Genomic DNA, 20573 nt, shown 5'->3' on the forward strand with positions numbered 1-20573 from the left:
AGACTCTCTGCTCCTCAAGGCAAAAACTGAGCAATTCTTGGCTCGGTAATCTTCTAAATTAACCCAACAACTAAGATGAAAGACTCCATAGTCTGAAATCAATAAGTTATCACTTTCATTGTGTGGATTTCTAAGTTTTTTTTTCAAGATTTGTGGAATGTAATTAAAAGTCTGTGAATGTGGAAAAAAAAAAAAGATTATGTGTGACCGAAGAGTTATCAGGGATGGAAAGATAAAGTTTGAAATAAATTCAAGTAATTGAATTGGACTGAACTGAATTGGAGGTGGGCTCAGCATAGAGAGTAAGAGAGAAGAAGTGTGTGTGTGTGTGAGAGAGAGAAAGAGAGAGAGCGCAATATATTTTAACGTGTGTGTGTGTGTGTGTGTATGTGTGAGAAGTGACTATAGTATGACAAAACATTATTTCAACTTTCTTAACAGTGAAATAGTGTGACAGATCTTATATTTTCAATATTGTGTAAGAAAATTAAGACTAATTCAAAAAGTACTCAAAAGCTGAAGCACAACATGTAAACACTATAGGTCCCGGACCTCCCATAAGCATTAAGGTACCCCCCATAACACCCAAAATATATACCTGGGGGTCCCCTGTTTTTTCAATAAAAATATAATACTTAAAACATAAAACTAGTGAAAATGGAAATGAAATTTGGAAAGATTCGATTGCTGTATTAAATTTAGACCTGATCACGCTAAATCATATTTTATTTCTACGCGTTTTTACAGCGTTATAACCAATCACACAAGACTCTGTTGAGCTTAGAATGTAGTGGCCAATCAGAGGCGTTCAGAACAATCATTGCTGAAACCTGGAGTTTTGTTCAGATTGAACTCGCGAATTCCCTCATCATAAGCAACAAAGTGCAGATGTACGAACTATGTAAGTGAGATTTTTTTTTTTTTTTAATCATACAGTGTATGGACAGCTTCATTGATTATAAGAAGTGTATTGAGTGCTTAAACACTAGCTAGACTGACTGTGCTCATTTAGAATGCGTTCTTTCACTGCGTGATTCAGTCTATTTAAAATGCAAAATTCAGGATATGTGGGCAGAAAATGTATATTTATATCATTTCATATAGTTAATCAGTATCACACGTTTTTGTTTTTCACAAAGGACAGATGTTCACAAATATTGATTTTATACAACAGTTCAATAAACCAGAAGATATTATTAAGAGACTTAAGTTATAAACACCATAGCCTATTTTTGCTCTATTTCGCCAACAAAAATCATACCGAACACAGCCACTGCACTGTTTTGCGTCTCTAAACAACATGAAAGGTGTTTCTTTCCTGAATGAATCAAACGTTTAAATGATTCGATTCAATCGCAATGACTCACTTAATTAATTAAAAATAATTAACTGTGACTTACTAACACCTACTGGCGGTTGTAATTCCACATTTGAAGTACCTTTTCAAACCCCCCAAGAGCTTTGACACAATTCGAACACTGGTTGTGATTGGTTCATGTGATAAATCCCGCCTCTTGTGTTCAAGTGTTTCTTGTTCCGCGGTTTTCCGGCGGAATTCCGCTACTTTTGCCGCGGGTTGTTTTGATGGCCGCGGGTTGAAGCGACCGCAATAAAGTCATATTTAGCCTCTGAAATACGAATTTACCAGGGGAACACTGACTAAAAAACGTGTATTTTATCCCCGGAACACGATTTTTAACAGGGGATCCCCTTTGAAAGTGGTTGGGCTAGTTTTGAGCAGCAATTGGCCGCGTTTTGGTGTAAAAACCTGGCAACCCTGGTTGTGCGTTATGCGTTCGCGAATCTGTTTGAATGAACAATATAATGGCATTAATGGGAAGACTAATTTAAAAAAGTAAGTAAACAACTCACACACTTAGATATATCCGTGTTTTTACGTCAAAATGAAACTTAAAAAGTCATGAAAACATGACCTGTAGAGTTTTAAGTGAGTAATCAGCTTGGTGAAATTTAAAGTAAATCTCTGTTTCTGTGACCAATAGGCCTATTTACCGAGCTTTGATGACTGATACGAAAAATTCAGAAATAGTTAAAAGTTATCTATTAAAAGGAATAGCTGAACATACATTTACAAATAAAATATGTGTCCTTGGACCACAAAACCATTTATTAGGGCAGGGGTGGGGGCCGGTGTCTCTACAGAGTTTAGCTCCAACCCTAATCAAACACACCTGAACAAGCTAATCAAGGTTTTCAGGATACAGGTTGAATCAAGATTCCCCACCCCTGCATTAGGGGATTTGTACATCATGAAAGCTGAATAAATAAGCTTTCTATTGATGTATGATTTGTTAGGATATGACAGTATTTGGCCGAGAACTATTTGAAAGTCTGGAAAAAAAAGAAAATATTGAGAAAATCACCTTTAAAGTTGTCCAAATGAAGTTCTTAGCAATGCATATTACTTATCAAAAATTAAGTTTTGATATATTTATGGTAGGAAATTTATCAAAATATGTTCATGGTGCATGATCTTTACTTAATATCCTGAAGATTTTTGGCATAAAAGAAAAATCGATTATTTTGACCCGTGCAGTGTATTGTTGGCTATTGCTACAAATATACCCGTCCTACTTAAGACTGGTTTTGTGGTCCAGGGTCACATAAATAGTTTAATTTGCTACTGCCTTAAATTGTTATTTTGGAATAAATCTAAAATGCTTACACACACTAACTTGATAGTGTAAGTAATATTTATTTAACCAAGAAAATGTGACTGGGGCATGAATGATTTAACAAAAGAAAAAAAAACTTTGATCAGTTTGCCTTCTCCTCTCAGATCACCACCGTACACCACCGGTATGTATGCAACTGACATAAAAGCGGCGCGTGCCTCAGCAGCGCGCGAGCGCACGTCATGCTCATCGGAGTATAAAAGAATGTGCGCGCGCTGCAGAGCGCACAGAGGTGCGCGGGAGAGAGGGACTGATGAGACCGCGCTCTCGCTGCCAGTGAAGTAATTATACATGCCGGCAGTCAAGGTGCGGTGGTCGCAGTGAACTTGAGATAAATTACATGAATGGATTTGTTTCTCCATTTGCATCACTTCACCATGACAACGGACTGAGTGGGAGCCTGCCATGGAGAGGAATAACACCACACAAACTCTGGAGCTGGGAGAATGTGAGCACACACTGGACACCAGTGCGGCGCTGGACAACTGCACGGATGCCGCCAGCGGGAACCTGTCTTTACGTTGCTGGCTGCATTTGTTGACTAAGGAGTCTAGTTCAACTCTACAAGGTGATGGGTCTAGTTTGGCTGTGCGTGTGATGATCGCCCTCATTTATTCAGTGGTGTGCGCTTTGGGACTTGTAGGCAACTCTCTGGCGCTGTACCTGCTGCATTCGCGTTACCGGCAGAAGCAGTCTTCTATCAACTGCTTTGTGATGGGTCTGGCTCTAACTGACCTGCAGTTCGTCCTAACTCTGCCGTTCTGGGCCGTCGACACTGCATTGGACTTCCGTTGGCCATTCGGCAAAGTTATGTGCAAAATCATCAGCTCGGTCACCACTATGAACATGTACGCCAGCGTTTTTTTCTTGACCGCCATGAGCGTGGCCAGGTACTATTCCATTGTGTCCTCGTTGAAGATGCACAGCCGCAGAGCGGCGGCGGCTGCGGCCAAATGGATCAGCTTGGGCATTTGGGTCATATCCCTGATAGCAACTCTTCCACATGCGATTTATTCCACAATAGCCCAAGTTGCGACAGACGAGGAGCTGTGCTTGGTCCGCTTCCCTGAGACGGGAAGCTGGGACCCGCAGTTGCTGCTAGGACTGTACCAGTTGCAAAAAGTCCTGCTTGGGTTTGTGATCCCACTGGTGGTGATTACCGTTTGCTATCTCTTACTTTTAAGAATCGTGCTGAGTCGTAGGATTAGCGGCGTGGCTGGCTCTGAAAGTGAGCAGGGGCGGCACAAGCGACGCTCGAAGGTCACCAAATCCGTTGTGATCGTTGTCCTGTCGTTCTTCTTGTGCTGGTTGCCCAATCAGGCCTTGACTCTGTGGGGCGTCCTTATAAAGTTCGACCTGGTGCCCTTCAGCAAGGCCTTCTACAATGCCCAGGCATATGCTTTCCCGCTGACTGTGTGCTTGGCCCACACAAACAGCTGCCTGAACCCTGTGCTCTATTGTCTGATCCGACGCGAATTCCGGGCCGGACTCAAAGAGCTCCTGCTGAGGGCCACCCCGTCCTACCGAAGCCTTGCCCGGCTGCTCCCACGCAAGGCCAAAGTAGCCGAGGCACCTCCCGTACTGGTTCTCGTGCAGATGGATGTTTGAAAAAACGGATCCTTCACGTTCATCTTTGTTTTTGATTGACAGGACGAAGCAGGCGTGAGGAACGTCCTTTGGGAGCTGCCCCACTTTTCCTTCCGCTCATTCAGAAACACTTTTGCGCATTTGTCTTTCTCTCTCAACTTCCACGTACCTTTTGACGCGCGACTGCTTTCACATGCACCTCCGGTCATCAGAGCGGCTAGGGAATTCTGGACCCATTCACCTTTGTTTGCTTTGGTGCATATTAGTAGGATTTTTTTTCCCGAGACAGCCTTCAAGGGAGCGATAAATTATCCATGTGTGTTTTTCAGGCTTTGAAAAAAAAGAAGAAAAAAATGTTGAGATGTAGAGGGGTCTAGTCTTCTCTTTGTATGAGATATAAAAATAAGTATGTGGGGGATCACTGGTTAGTCCATCCATCATTTAATACACTGTCAGTTATGAATTCACTTGCAGTTGTGTAGAATTTAATGAAGTTTCTAACTCTGGTTTGTCTTTTGGTGTATTTATGTTGTGCAAAAGGCTAAACTAATAAAATACCTAATTGTAGTTAACTTACAAAATAACCATTTTGTGAATTACCATTGACCAGTCAAACTGTGCAAGTGATGATTGTGATCATTTCCTTTCTGATTTGAAAGAGAAATTATTTTCTTTTCTCTTTTCAATTTCACACACAAATATGTGCTTCTAAATGTGATCCTGGACCACAAAACCAGTCATAGGTTTCCATTTTTTAATGAAATTGAGATTTATACATCATATAAAGGCTGAATAAATAAGATCCACTGATGTACGGTTTGTTAGGATAGGACAATATTTGGCTGAGATCTGTCAAATCTGTAATCCGAGAGTGCACAATTCAAAATATTGAGAAAATCGCCTTTAAAGTTGTCCAAATAAAGTTCTTAGCAATGCATATTACTAATCAAAAATTAAGTTTTAATATATTATGGGGCAGGAAATTTACAAAATATCTTAATGGAACATGATCTTTACTTAATATCCCAGTGATTTTTGGCATAAAAGACAAATCGATAATTTTGAACCATACAAATATACCCGTGCTACCTACGACTGGTTTTGTGGTCCAGGGTCACAAATCAGTTAAATTATTATAAAAACACCACAACAGAATACCATATTTGAGCTATTAAGGTATAGTTTACAATAAAAAAAAATCTATTTACTCACCCTCATATCATTTTAGAAAACACTAAAAGAGATGTTTAGCAGAATGTTCAAGCTGCTCTCTTTTTCAAACTGTAAACGACTGTTGACCATGGTTAAATAAGGGAAAAAGCAACGTAAAGCATCATAAAATGTGTCCATAAGCCTTTTTAAGTCATATCAAAAACTTTAAATTTAAGTCAGTGCACATTGATAGTGCATTGAAAAAAAGTTTTGAAAGACATGAGGTGAAGCAAATAACAAAGCCTTCTTATGTACTATATCCTCAGGGACATCATCAAAAAATACAGCTTTGGCATCAAATATCTTTGTAGGAATATACTATACAATAAATCGTTTTGGGACTCAAATTCCCATTCTTAAGCCATCAAACAGAATAAAAAATTCAGTCTGAGATAATTAGTTATATGGGTTTATTGACAACCAAATATAAGGCAGAGCTAAAGAGTGTTAGCTCCATATTGACATTGTTTATTTGTTTTTGTTTATATTTGCCAGTTATTCTTTCGTCCTAAATATATTCTTGCATTATTTCACAGTCAATATATGTTACAGTGCTGTGGTAGGCTTTATGGCTTTAGTGATTTGGTACCATCTAATACACACATCTAATCTTGTACATGCCTTGCACGCAGGGAGAATATCTTATTGTAAAACGATTTTAGCCTGGCATCATTAATCATTAGTCCTACAATCTTTTGAAACTCTTCCAAGGACATTGTTTCTCTGATTGAACTTTTTCAGATGAGATAGGTTTGATGGTTTGAGCCACTCTCAATGGTTTATCTTCTCAATGACAATGCCAGGTCATGATTTAAGAAGGACTGGGGCAAGCTGTCACACTTATTACAGTGGACATTTTTATCATTATGGTGCAGAGGAAAAGACACCGTTCATTAAACACATACTGACCTTTTGATTTAAAATTTAAGGACACTATATTAAAACCGAATTTTAAGATAAATATATACTAAATATCATTTTGGTATATACATAACAGTTACTTAGCACCAAATAAAAAAAAACACGATCATAACTATTGTCATTGTCAAATATTAATAATAACCTGTACATTTATACCACTTCCATGCATGTGACAGCTTGCACCAACCTTAATGATTTGACCCTCATTGTGGTGAAAACCCTCCTGTGACCGATGGATACTGTGGCTACATGTTCAATTATTAATCTATGACTTGTTACCATAAATTATTATATAAAGAGCTCATATCTGTAAGAGAGAATCACCCCAGCTGTGAGATTCTCTTTCTAGGTGTTCAGGGCATGTAGATGAGCTGTGCGAGAGACCATTAATGAGCCAAACTGATTTAAAGATCTGAATCTGAACTGAACTGTGCTCTATAATTACTCGCGGTGACATTTTGGCCCAATGTCGGAGTCGGTGATGTGCTTTGTTGTCAGTATATTGAAGCCCTTTGGGTGTGTTTTTGCTTGCTGAACTTACTTTAATGTCTGTATGAAGTGTTATAATATAATGTTGTTTGTAAAAATATATATTATACTAACTAAATTTGCAAAAAGCTCTTTTAGACCAAAATAAATCTTGCATACATTTTGATAAAACAAGGTTTTAAATGATTTCTTATGGTGTAATTTACCTCAGTTTTACACAAAAAAAACTTTTTTTTAAAAAACGGTTTTATAAACACAAAACTCCAGTCATATCAGCCTAATAAAAAAGTCTCTTGTTGATTATGGCAATCTCTAAAGTGATGCGGGTAACATGATGCTATAATATCTCTTGTTGCTTACGGCTACAACATTTCATAAAATGAAACTGGTAATTGAAAACTTATATGAGTTGCTACATCCACGCCACTAGGTGTCAGTATCAGTCCAGGATGCACTTCGCTTCCTGTCAACTCTGATCTGTCCTATCATAACAAATGCGATAATGTCAAAAATAAAAATCTTACAAAAAGAAACTCTTGCAAGATGCTACATCCACACCACTAGGTGTCAGTATCAGTTCAAGACAACTTCAATATTAGCCAGTGCAGCCAAGAGAGTCATATCATTCAAATCAACTGAATTAAAAAATATCTCTTGTTGATTAAGGCTACAGTGTTTCTAAAACGACGCAGGTGATTGAAAACTTCTATAAGGTCGGCACCAATAGCCTTGTGGGCAGCGCGCTGACATAAAGTGTTGTTTTGCTATGAGCGTCCCGAGTTTGAATCCCGACTGGAGGACCTTTTCTGATCCCCTCCCCTGCTCTCTTCCACTTTGCTTCCTGTCAAATCTGATCTGTCCTATCATAATGAAGGCAAAAATAAAAATATAAAACTTCTGTAAGATGCTACATCCACTCCACTAGGTGTCAGCATCACTTTAAGACAACTTCAATATCAGCCAGTTCAGCCAAGAGAGTCATATCATTCAAACGAATTAAAAAAATATCGCTTGTTGATTAAGGCTACAACATTTCTGAAATGACACTAGTAATGGAAAACTTTTGTGAGGTCGACGCCAATTGCCTTGTGGGCAGCACGCTGACATAAAGTGACGTTTTGCTACGGACGTCCCGAGTTTGAATCCTGACTCGAGGACCTTTCTGGATCTCGCCCCCCTCTCCCTCCCACTTTACTTCCTGTCAATTCTGATCTGTCCTATCATAATAAAGGCAAAAGAAAACTTTTTTACGAGATGCTACATCCACACCACTAGGTGTCAGTTCAAAACAACTTCAAGATTAGCCAGTCCAGCCAAGAAAGACATTCAATTCAAATCAGTCTAATATGTCTACAGCATTTCGAAAATAACACTGGTAATTGAAAACATTTGTAAGATGCTACATCCACGCCACTAGGTATCAGTATCAGATCAAGACAACTTCAAAATTAGCCAGTTCAACCAAGAGAGTCATATCATTCAAATCAACCGAATTAAAAAATATCTCTACATATCTACAGCATTTCTAAAATTACACTGGCAGTTGAAAACTTCTGTGAGTTCAGGGCCAATAGCCTTGTGGGCAGCGCGCCAACATAAAGCGCTGTTGTACATCATCATAACGCAAAAATAAAAATCTTAAAAATAGAAAACTTCTGTGAGATGCTACATCCATACCACTAGGTGTCAGCATCAGTTCAAGACAACTTCAACATTAGCCAGTGCAGCTAAGAAAGTAGTATAATTCAAATCAACCTAATTAAAGATATCTCTTGTTGATTACGGCTACATTCTTTCCAAAACAACACTGGTAATTAAAAACGTTTCTAAGATGCCCAATATGCCTGTTTCCCTACTACGTAGTAGGTAAAAAACACTATGCGAACAAAGTAGTCTGAATTTATATTTCTTAAAATAGCGGGCGAAAAGTACTCAAATGATGTAGAGATTCTTAAGTGCGCATCCAATAACCTCATCACTATTCCATGAGGCTACAAAACTGATGCTGTAGGTCACATGACAATGACAAGGCAAATGTAGTACATCCAGAATTAATTAATGCTACACATTCATACTGTATAGTACATACTTTTTTAAAGGTGTCATCGGATGCTAAGTTCACTTTTACATGTTGTTTGAACATTAATGTGTGTTGTCAGTGTATGTACAAATCTACCCTATAATGATAAAAATCCATGAAGTGGTTTTAAATTAATCTGTAAAAATAATATTTCCTTTTTCAAATCGAGCCATTCTCAGATGCCTGTCGTTGTGGCGTCACACCCACAGAGGCCGCTCCCATGATAGTGGATTGACATGAGCGTCTTACCTCAGATCAGCTGTAACAGTCCAACCTCCATGTTTTGATGCTGGAGCAGGGATGTAAGTTAGACAAGAAATGAGCTATTGAAGTGTTGTGTTGCTGGTGTAATAATGAACGTAGTGGTCGTCATTTACTCCCGACATCTGAGCTGCTGAAGATGCAGTGGATTATGTTTGTTTGTGAAGGGAATGTGCCTCACGATCTACGTATATCCGTATATGTTCACGCGAATCATTCATGATCCTTACAGCAGAAGTGAGTATAAAGGTTTTTTATGAATCTTTGCGATCCCCTTTCCTAATAATGTGCTAGTTAGCAAGTTTAGTGGCTAAACACAGCTAAAGTAAACAGGCTCGTCACTCCACAGAGAGAAGAGAGGGGCGGGGCGAGCAGAGCTCATTTGCATTTAAAGCAGCCTCGACCAGAATGGGATGATTTTGGCAGAGCTGATTTTGGCAATTCAAAAAGGGTGTTGTTTTACACTACCATTGAGAATTTTTAACCAAAGTATATTATAGACTTTTCATTAAGACCCTAAAGAATCATATCAGCTTGTGGAAAATGGACATCCGATGACCCCTTTAACAGTCGCGAATTCCGTTCTTCATCAAATGTAGTACGTACTTAGTTTGTCGCAAAGTTTGTTTTTTATCAAATGTAATAGGCGTATCTACTTTAACAATATTGGAATTTACATGCACCTTATACTATGATCTATTAGCATTAGCATTTAGCATTAGACATTTACATTATTAGCATTTAGAAACATTCGTGGTTCCAAGGAGACTGTTTGTTTTTGTTTGCTTTGTAAGAGTTCGGCACAAACGCGATTCATTCATTAAAGTCCCTGGTGAAAAAACCAGCATATGCTGGTAGGTATGTTTTGATGCTGGAATGCTGGTTAGGTAGGTTTTAATGCTGGTTTAAGCTGGTCCTTAGCTGGTTTATGCTGGTCCTTAGCTGGTTTATGCTGGTCCTTAGCTGGTTTATGCTGGTCCTTTGCTGGTTTATGCTGGTCCTTTGCTGGTTTATGCTGGTCCTTTGCTGGTTTATGCTGGTCCTTTGCTGGTTTATGCTGGTCCTTTGCTGGTTCATGCTGGTCCTTAGCTGGTTTATGCTGGTCCTTAGCTGGTTTATGCTGGTCCTTAGCTGGTTTATGCTGGTCCTTTGCTGGTTTATGCTGGTCCTTTGCTGGTTTATGCTGGCTGGTTTATGCTGGTCCTTTGCTGGTTCGTGCTGGTCCTTTGCTGGTTTATGCTGGTCCTTTGCTGGTTTATGCTGGTCCTTTGCTGGTTTGCTGGTCCTTAGCTGGTTTATGCTGGTCCTTTGCTGGTTTATGCTGGTCCTTTGCTGGTTCGTGCTGGTCCTTTGCTGGTTTATGCTGGTCCTTTGCTGGTTCATGCTGGTCCTTAGCTGGTTTATGCTGGTCCTTAGCTGGTTTATGCTGGTCCTTTGCTGGTTTATGCTGGTCCTTTGCTGGTTTATGCTGGTCCTTTGCTGGTTCATGCTGGTCCTTTGCTGGTTCATGCTGGTCCTTAGCTGGTTTATGCTGGTCCTTTGCTGGTTTATGCTGGTCCTTTGCTGGTTCGTGCTGGTCCTGGTCCTTTGCTGGTTTATGGGTCCTTTGCTGGTTCATGCTGGTCCTTTGCTGGTTTATGCTGGTCCTTTGCTGGTTTATGCTGGTCCTTTGCTGGTTCATGCTGGTCCTTTGCTGGTTCATGCTGGTCCTTGACCAGCAACATGACCAGCAAAAACCAGCAAAGGACCAGCATAAACCAGCATCAAAACATACCTACCAGCATATGCTGGTTTTTTCACCAGGGGTGCGTGTAGTGGTTTTTACAACTCCACTGCCTCCTTGACGCAACCCATCAAAAGGATTATAAACGCGGCAAAATAAGCCTTAAAAGGTTAATAGAGGTGCAACAGCGCGTTCGTATATATGCTTTCAATGCAGAGTGCAAATGGCCGTGCATTTGTTTATGTTGTTAACTCAATGTGAGCGAAATGAAACTGTCTGTCTGAACCCGAAGTTGACTCTTTCCCCTCTTCCCCCTCCGCAGCGCACCACGCCCACTTTTGAAGCATTTTTTAAAACTGTGGTGAGAACTAACCAGTGCTGAAATAGGGGGGTTTCATGACCCTTTAAAGCATCTGCCATGAGCAGCTAGCATGGCTATGCTAACAGGCTTAGCTCCTTTGAAACTTTAAAGGGATAGTTCACCCAAAAATGAATATTCTGTCGTTAATTACTCACCCTACAGACTATTTTATCAGTGTCCTTCCAACCATTCTGGGCCTTAAATGTGTCAGTGTTGCTGTCTATGCAGGGACAGAAAGCTCTTGGATTTCATCAAAAACATCTTAATTTGTGTTTTGAAGATGAACGAAGGTCTTACAGGTTTGGAAAGACATAAGGGTGGGTAATAATGAGAGAACTTTCATTTTTGGGTTAACTATACCTTTAAAACTCGTGCAAAATGGACTTACAGTCCCACTGTAATCATTAAACTTGAGCAAAAGCAAACCAACAAAGTATGCACTTAAGAAAAGTGTGCACTTAACTTTGAAGAGGACTCAAAAATAATGAACACTCGCTCCCCAAAGCAGAACCTGGATATGAGGCTGAAGATAATGGCTTTCTATTCTTTTGACAGGGGCTACACACACTCTCCAGGCATGGCTAATTGCATAGTGTGTTATTATGGGATGGACCAGAGGTTCAGTTCCCTAGCAACAGGCATTTTAATTTTTCAGCTGGACCCAAAAAATCAGCCCCAGCACCTAGTTTGAGGGTAAAACCACCCTCCTTTCTGTAATTGAATTTCGCCTGCTGGATGTAAAATAAATGGCTGATCTATTTTTCTCTTTTGTGTTAAAAAGTTTCAAAATCACACAAGCGATAAATACGGTGTGTGCGCCTTTCACGGCTTTGGATTCTGGATTTTTTTGTTATGCGTTTTGATTTCCTGCTGAGGGAGATAAAAACAGCACTCAATCAAACATTTGTATGCTCTATTTTCCAGTTGGATTTGTCAGAACACTAGGTGTCACATGTTCAGTTTAACAATTCAGTAAACAATGTGAATCTATCTGGAAAAAAAAGTTTTATATTGTTTTCTGGGGCCTTTTTTTTTTGGAGATTTAGCTTTAGTTGATGAGAAAAACACTGAAATAATAATGAATAAGTCGAAATATTATTGTGTTGGTTTATTTAAATAAACTGAAAGATAAATTTAGAGTAAAAATGCAAAGGGGAGACTTTGAAAAAAATATTTTAATATTATTTATATATGACTATGATATAAAGAAAATTTGAAATTAGCTTTAATTTTTTATATTTTCATTTTGTTCACTAATTTAATTTATTTTTACATTTGTTTTTTCATATTTTTTGTATTTTTAGTAATTTAGTAATTTTACTATATCAGTTAAGCTTCAATTACCTTTTTCTTCTAATATTTATGTTTCATTTTATTTCAACTTTTGTTTTTTTTTAACGTTTTGATTTTTAATACCTTTGAAAATAATATCTTAGTATTATTTATATTTGACTATGATACAAAGAGCAGTATTTATTAAAAATTTAAATTAGCTTTTATTTTTATGTTTTCATTTTTCAATTTGTGTTTAACTAATTTAATTTTACTTTTTTTTTTTTTACGGTTTTGTATTTTTAGTAATTTAATAATTTTACTATATCAGTCCTGGTTTAATTACGTTGTTTCATCTAATATTTATATTACATTTTATTTCACCTTTTTAGTTTTTTAATTTTCATTTTTAATAGTTTTTTTGACTTTGAAAATAATATTTTAGTATTAATTATATATGACTATGCGGTACTTATTAAAATTTTTAATTAGCTTTATTTTTATATTTTCATTTTCAATTTGTGTTTAATTTGTTTACTTTTGTATTTTTAGTAATTTTATGACTTCAGTTCAGCAAGGTTTTTCATCTAACATTTATATTTCATTTTGTTTCAGCTTTCTTTTTTTACATTTAATTTTTAATAGTTTAGTTGAAAAAAAAACACTGATATATTAATGAAAAAGTGTAAATATTATTGTGTTGGTTCATTTAAAGATTATGTAAATATAAAAATAAACTGGAACTGGAAGAACAATTTACATCAAAAAGGTTCTTTTCAGAACCACCATTCTAGACATTCAAATGAACATTTCAATTTGGACAAAATGATTATTATGATCTTGGCAGTTAGGGGAGCCAATAATGGCCACCCCGAGACGCCTCCTGAGGCGCTACAGTGGAGAACCACAGCAGGATTCACATCCTCATGTCTCAAAATCTGAAAACTAGCTGCTGGTGTCCTTATTCTTTATGAAAGTCTATACTATGATTCATTTATAGACCTCTGTGCAGCACTGCAATCATTGAAATTCAACGAAATGATGAATTATGAAATCTGTCTGCGCCTAGTTGAGGTAAAATGTAAAGGGGGGAACAACTTTTGTGTTAATGAGGCAAACTTTGTGAGGTTTAAGCGCCAGAAAATGAAAGAGGGAGAGAAGGGAGCATACCGAGCATGAGAAAATCAGAGATAAAAAGAAAATCAAAGGTGATTCAGCACTGTGTAACGTCAAGTTTTGATTCGGGGTCCATCAGTCAGAGATGAAGGCGAAGACCTTCTGGTTTTAAGTTGGAGTTGATTACTCAAAACGGTTGCAGCATTCTTGTTATCTACTGATTCTGGCTTGTTCTCAGTGTATGTGGATAAAGGCATATATCGCTGAACCTCCTGCCTGTGACCTTTCATTAGGTCTGTTTGAGCTGCTGGGAGCATTACGATGGTTAATTGTTTCTCATTAATGGCTGATTAGGACCTTCGAGGGGAACCAGGAGAAAACTGACATGCTGGACGCATGTGCACTTAATTAAGTATACAGTAATTAAGACTGGGGCTAGTTGTCACAGTTTGCTGCAGTGACTGTTTCTCAGGGTAGGTTTATTGTTAGGAGTCATTTGTTTGAAAGTCTTGGCTACAAACAAAGCTATTGAACATTTCCATGTTTATTGAGCAGGAATAAAAAAGATACAGTTTATTTGACGCCCTGATCAATAGCGGGTCACAATGAAGCTTGCCATTAAACAGCCTGTTATAAGCTTCTGGCTACACGAACAGGTAAAGTGCTAAAAAAAAACAAAGGCAACTAATATTTAAATTAAATAACTAAATGTATAAATAAGTTTTTGTATGAATTGCTTTCTAATAAATAAGTTCCCCCCACAAATTAAGACGAAATTAAAAAACTAAATGTATGACATATAAAAATGTATTATATATATATTACTTTAAATAAACAATTTAAAATAAAGAATCATTTTTATGCTCAATTATTTTTTTATTATAATTTAATTAAAATTATACACCCACACCCATATATATATATATATATATATGAAATAGAATAAATATATTTAATTTTAAATATATAATTAAAGTCATTTTATGCTCAATTTATTTTGTATCATAATTCAATTACAATTATATACCTATATATATATACACACACACACACACACACACATATATATATATATATATATAAATGATAGTAAATATAAAATTAACCCATTTATCATTTTTATGCTTTTTAAAAATATTTTTAAATAATTTCTAAAACTAATTCTTAATTGTAATTTAACTATATAAAAATGTGCTATATTTTTACACACACACACACACACACACACAAATATGTAAGTTCATATATTTTTACTTTTTAATATATTATTTAGTATATAAGTTCAACATTAACAGCAAAAATGTAAATGATATACGAAGAAATATTTAATTTAACAATGTATAGTTTTACATTTAATTTATTTTTAATTGTGACAAATATATTATACATATTTAATATATCATACATATTTTATATTTTATATATTTATATTGATTATAATTTTTTTGCTATACTATTAAAATAAAATTAAACAATTGTAAAAAAAAAATAAATAAATAATAGTAAATATAAAATGCATCATGTTTATGCTTTTTAATAATATTTAAAAAAATATATTTTAATGTTTTATAATTTATAAAAAAAAAATATTGTAACTGAACTATATAATAAATATGATATATTTATACAAACACACAAATATATGAGACATGTATATTTTTACTTTTTAATATATTTAGTATGTAATTTAAATAAGGTAAACATTAATAGCAAACAATGTAAATGATACAAATAAATATATAATTCAACTGTATAACTTTTACATTTACTTTACTTATAATTGTGACAAATATATATATATATATATATAAAATTATTTATGAATTTATAAAAATAAAAAGACATTTTTAAAATTAGATAGATAAATAGATATTGTCATTTTTATTAGTTTCTGTTCGTTTTTTAAATAATCATGATGTTATGTATTTATAGTATGTTACGTATTTATAGTTAACATGATATATTATATCATTTTTTATTATTATAGTTTTAGTCATTTAGGTACATAAAGTTAAACTAAATAAAAAATTTGAAATGTTGCCTTGGCAACAAGCTGAAATAAAATAAGTATTTAAATATTATTTTTAATATATATGTGTATATATGTATATATATATATATATATTATAGTTTCTGTTTTTTTTAAATATGTCTATATAATGTTTAGTCATATGTTCACTTCTAGTTATAGCCATTAAAGTACATTGTTGCCTTGGCCACAAGCTGAAATAAAGTTTATTTATTTATTTGTTTGTTAGTTATAGTTTAATAGTTTAATGTTTTTAGTATTATTTAAACATAAATGCTCACTCAGTGACAGACTTTCCTACATTTTTGACCACACACCTGAATTCACGCAAACCCCCATCAAACATTTCAATCTCGACCCCCAGACAAGGTCCTAAACTTAATCTGACACGTGAGCCTGTGGGATCTATTGAAGGCAAGACAGAGCCACGCTCTTTGGAGACCCAGACGATACGCTTCGACATAAGTGGATCATGTGAAGGAGATCCGTCAGGCGAAGCTCAATAGGATTGCCCGCTTCACAGATACTCAAAGTCACTCAAAAATCAAGACGCAACTCGCCGCTACTTAGCTTTCCAACCAAGAGGTGTCAATGATAAATGCTATCTGCCGTGACCCAGCCTAATGCACTCAATGGCAGCCTTTTCACAGTCCCGATTATTTGGCGAGGCGGCTGATTTCCGCAATGCGTCCTGAATGCCGCATCCCTCCTTCGTCTGTCGCGCCCGCACCGGCGAAGTCCGAAAACCCCCAGAAGTCCAGGAGGAAATTCAATTACTTCCTCTCGGCTCGAAGAATGAGCTCATCTCCATATTTATTAGGACACTGACCAAGCCAAAGCCTCTGCGTTCAATTACGTTTATTATTCAATAATGTGTTCCCACAAACTCTTTTCATTTCCAGTGTGACACAGACGCTCGACTATCGCCGTCCCTCTCGAGATTTCTCAAGGGCCCTGAGAGGAACTTTGATGGGGCTTGAAATGAAAACCTCAACGGTTTTCAAAGAAGTATAGCGACAAGCTCCTTTATCCCACACACTCCTACCTACTCCGGCTGAGTGGGAGAGAAGCCATGATCAGCCAAGACATGAGGGCTCTGTGACTCAGAAAGCCTTTCTAGCGCCAGTGATTTCAGGCGGCTTTCTTCTCCTGAATGCATCCGTATCTAAAAACAAGCTTTCGTCGGAGTGCGTCTTTTATAGTCTGATGATATGAAACGCTGCAATAACGAACGAACGGAGGAGGAGAATGGAGCGATATTTCTCTGCTCTGCCCTATTTTCACGTCAATTGCGCCGAGTCTTCGCTTTTTCTGAGATGCGGGCTCACAATTACCATGTGTCAGTCAGGCATGGCGAGGAAGACTCATTCAATCAATCACCTCTACAGCAAACGGTCTAAAAAAATCCCTAAGCAGGTGGAAACAAAGACTTTGAAGATGCTACTGAGTAGCCTTGCGAGCAGGTGCTCAGAACCGTTAAGTCCATTTAAACTGATATATTTCAGCCAGGTGGATTTTGTTTAAAAAGGATAGAGCTCTTTCAAAATAGACAAATGCTATGACAGAAATCACAATTAACATGTCTATTTGGTTCAAACAGTACGCATTATGCAAGGAATAACTGACTTCGTTGAATGCACTACTCCCGCGTTCTTCTTGTTTCGGCTCGGGAGTTTCCGGTTAGCGCTCAGCGCACCTACATACAGACAGTTTCTCATGAGAACGCAGATTATTGCTACATTTTAGGACTGGCATTTCTTTAAAAAACTATTAATCATATTCTCTGCATTAACATTAATCATCTTCAACCTGCTGAAATGTTACTATAAATTTTCCTTCTGTATGTGCATTCTGAATAATTAATAAATATATTTCCCCACTAACCCGCCGCATTCTCATAAACAGTATTTTTCTTTTACTGATCATATTTCATACCTGATGGATGTACAGTTTTGTTGCAGTAAAACCATGGCTAATTTGTTTGTATGCGCTGGTGCTCTTTTTCCAAGCCCATACTGCTTATTCCATTGTTTAAAACGGCTGAATGAATGTGTGGTAACTGCCTTATTTAACGTTGTTAAACATTTAAATAATTTTAACAGTAACACCACAGTGCGACTATTGAATATTCATATTTTGGCATAAGGCTACATACAGTGAAACTATGATAGAATATGACATGGAATAGTGACTAACATATTTAATACAGATAAATAAAGGTTCATTATGATCTTATTTATCAGATCTCACAAACTGCAGCGTCGCGATTAGGCCACTACAGAGCACTGACACCCTGTGGTGAACAATCACGTATAACTACCAGCCACCGCTTTCTCAGATCGGTTTATGTTGCAATAAAACTTAACGTTCCGTTGAGTTTGGAAAATTCTGTACTCAGTAATCATCCGAATATGTCTTCTCCTGTCTCTGAACATGTCAGAATTTGAAATCATCCCACGAAATCTAATTTTATCAGGCGTTTAAGTCAACTAGATGATTACAGCGCATTAAAAATGTACCGGAAATAACTGACCCGCAAGATTTCAAAACGGATGTGCTTCGTGAGGCTCAGTACAAGTAGTCCATTCTTCAAAAATAATGCACATCTGAGGTGGTGATGCGGCCGTACATGGGTGTGCATTATTTTCGAAGAATTCAACGGACCGAAGTCAATTATTTACAATTTTGCATTACTCCCTGAAAAAGTAACTTATTACGTTACGTAGTTACTTTTTATGGAAAGTAATGCTTTACGTTACTTTTGCGTTACTTTTTAAATCTGGGCAGGGCCTAATGTAATGCCCTTTTACACCAAAAGTGAAATTAATTCACCTCAGGCTGAAAGAAAAGTACATTTATGCAGGAGATCACTCTTCAGCTAGGAAAAAATTAAGCACAAATGTTAGTTTATCTAAAGTAGTTTTTTGTGAGTGAGATGAATTAATGCATGTTCACATTTAGTCTATACTGAATACAGTAACATCATGTTTACTCCCAATTTCCTGACAGGAGACTTGTCAATCAATAAATGGGGAAAAAAGTAACTGGCGTTATTTATTTGAAAAACTAACTCAGATGTTTTGTTAAAAATTCAAAAGTTTTGCATTAATTTACTAGTTACTTGAAAAAAGTAATATTATTGCGTAACTTGTGTTACTTGTAATGCGTTACCCCCAACACTGGTTACCACACCTCAAGACCATCCAAGATTATATATTTCAAGGCATTCGTCCGTTTTTGTTTTTTTTTGTCCTTAAAACGCTATTGTGAGTAGGATTAATTTCCTATAGGCATCTCATCCAATTCCAAAACGTCATTTTAGACCTCTTTGAGCCGTTGATAGCAGAATAACGCTGTTGATAATTTAAGTTTAGTCAGACAGACAAGCAGACCGACGGAAAGAGAGAGAGAGAGAGAGATGAATTACCTCTCTGTGCTTCTCTCAAAAGTGATCGGCAGCAGTGTCTCTACTAACAGTGGAACTTTAAGATCATTTTCTTCAGGAACAGCGCCGTTGTTAACTCGCTTGAGAAAAATGTCACGTAGTTTTTAAGTTGTTAATCGCCAGAGCAGTGTTAACAACATTAGGTATGCTAACATGTGTGCAAACTGTATGTGTGTGTGTCTGTAAGGGAGAAAGAGTGGGAGAAATAAAGTATGTGCCTTCCGTACATAATAAAACGTAATTTTGAGGTAAAACCATGGAAATAATCTTTCCTTTTTATCTTATTGTTTACTATATTTATTTATTTGGCCAGTGTAGTTGTGAGTTTCGGTTAATTTGCTGTTTTAGGCTGTAAGGACCTTTGAAATAACTGAAATCATAAGCATTCAATGGCCCCATATTATAAATAATAAAGCAATAATCTTTATTGCATTATATAATAAAGCAATAAGCTTTACTGACTTTATTACAGCTAGGGGCGTTGTTATAGCCTAAAAAACCCTTGGCTGTTAAATTCACTGTAAACTACGGCTTCACGGGGCTTACTGCTTTTAAAACGGTTATTCCATTTATGTAGTAAGGTTTCACAAAATAAAACGGAGCAAATAAAGTATAATGATGGTAATAAAAACATTATTCTTCCACCAAGCAATGTAGTTCCTCAGAAACAGTTGTGGTTGCAACAAAGTGGTTGACCAGCAACACACAAGCGTAAACAAAGGTGTATGTTTGCGGCTCAACCAATCAGAATCAAGGACCAGAATCTGTTTTATAATGTATCATTTAATATCAAATTTATTTACATGTATAATATTTCACGTTTTTTAAAAATAAATTAAGTTTAATTATAAAACTGATAGTTCCTTGATTCTGATTGGTTGAGCTGCGTTCAAAGCTGTTGTAAATTACTCTACAAACATACACCTCTGTTTACATTTGTGTGTTGCTCTGCAACCACTTTGTTGCAACTACAACCGTTTCTAAGGAACTACATTGTTTGGCGGAAGAATAATGTTTGTATTAATATCATTACACTTTATTTGCTCTGTTTTATTTTGTGAAACCTTTCTACGCATATGGAAAAACCATTTTATAAAAGCAATAAGCCTGGTGAAGCCGTGGTTTACAGTGGATTTAGAACAGCCTCGCATCGTGCCTAACAATGCCCCAGCTGTCATAAATTTTACTTTAAACCATGGCTTATATATATATATATAAATCAGACACACACACACCAGTGTTATTTCAGTATATTGAGATACTATTTTATTAATATTTTTAATTACCTTTTTATTTTTTTGAAATATTTTTTTGTTTTCATTTATTTTATTTTGTTTAGTTTTAGTAAAATTACATTTTTAGTAGGTTATGTTTTTTTTTA

The 20573-nt window shown here is 36.3% G+C and overlaps 1 protein-coding gene across 1 annotated transcript; it reads left to right on the forward strand.

Moving 5' to 3' along the window:
* Positions 1 to 2939: 2939 nt before the first annotated feature.
* On the forward strand, positions 2940 to 7261 carry rxfp3.2b (relaxin family peptide receptor 3.2b). The gene has a single exon (XM_051094208.1). It carries the CDS (start codon positions 3102 to 3104, stop codon positions 4302 to 4304), a length of 1203 nt encoding a protein of 400 aa, XP_050950165.1. The 5' UTR covers positions 2940 to 3101; the 3' UTR covers positions 4305 to 7261.
* Positions 7262 to 20573: the final 13312 nt, after the last annotated feature.

The sequence above is a fragment of the Labeo rohita genome, chromosome 22, assembly GCF_022985175.1.
Source record: "Labeo rohita strain BAU-BD-2019 chromosome 22, IGBB_LRoh.1.0, whole genome shotgun sequence".
Taxonomy (NCBI): domain Eukaryota; kingdom Metazoa; phylum Chordata; class Actinopteri; order Cypriniformes; family Cyprinidae; genus Labeo; species Labeo rohita.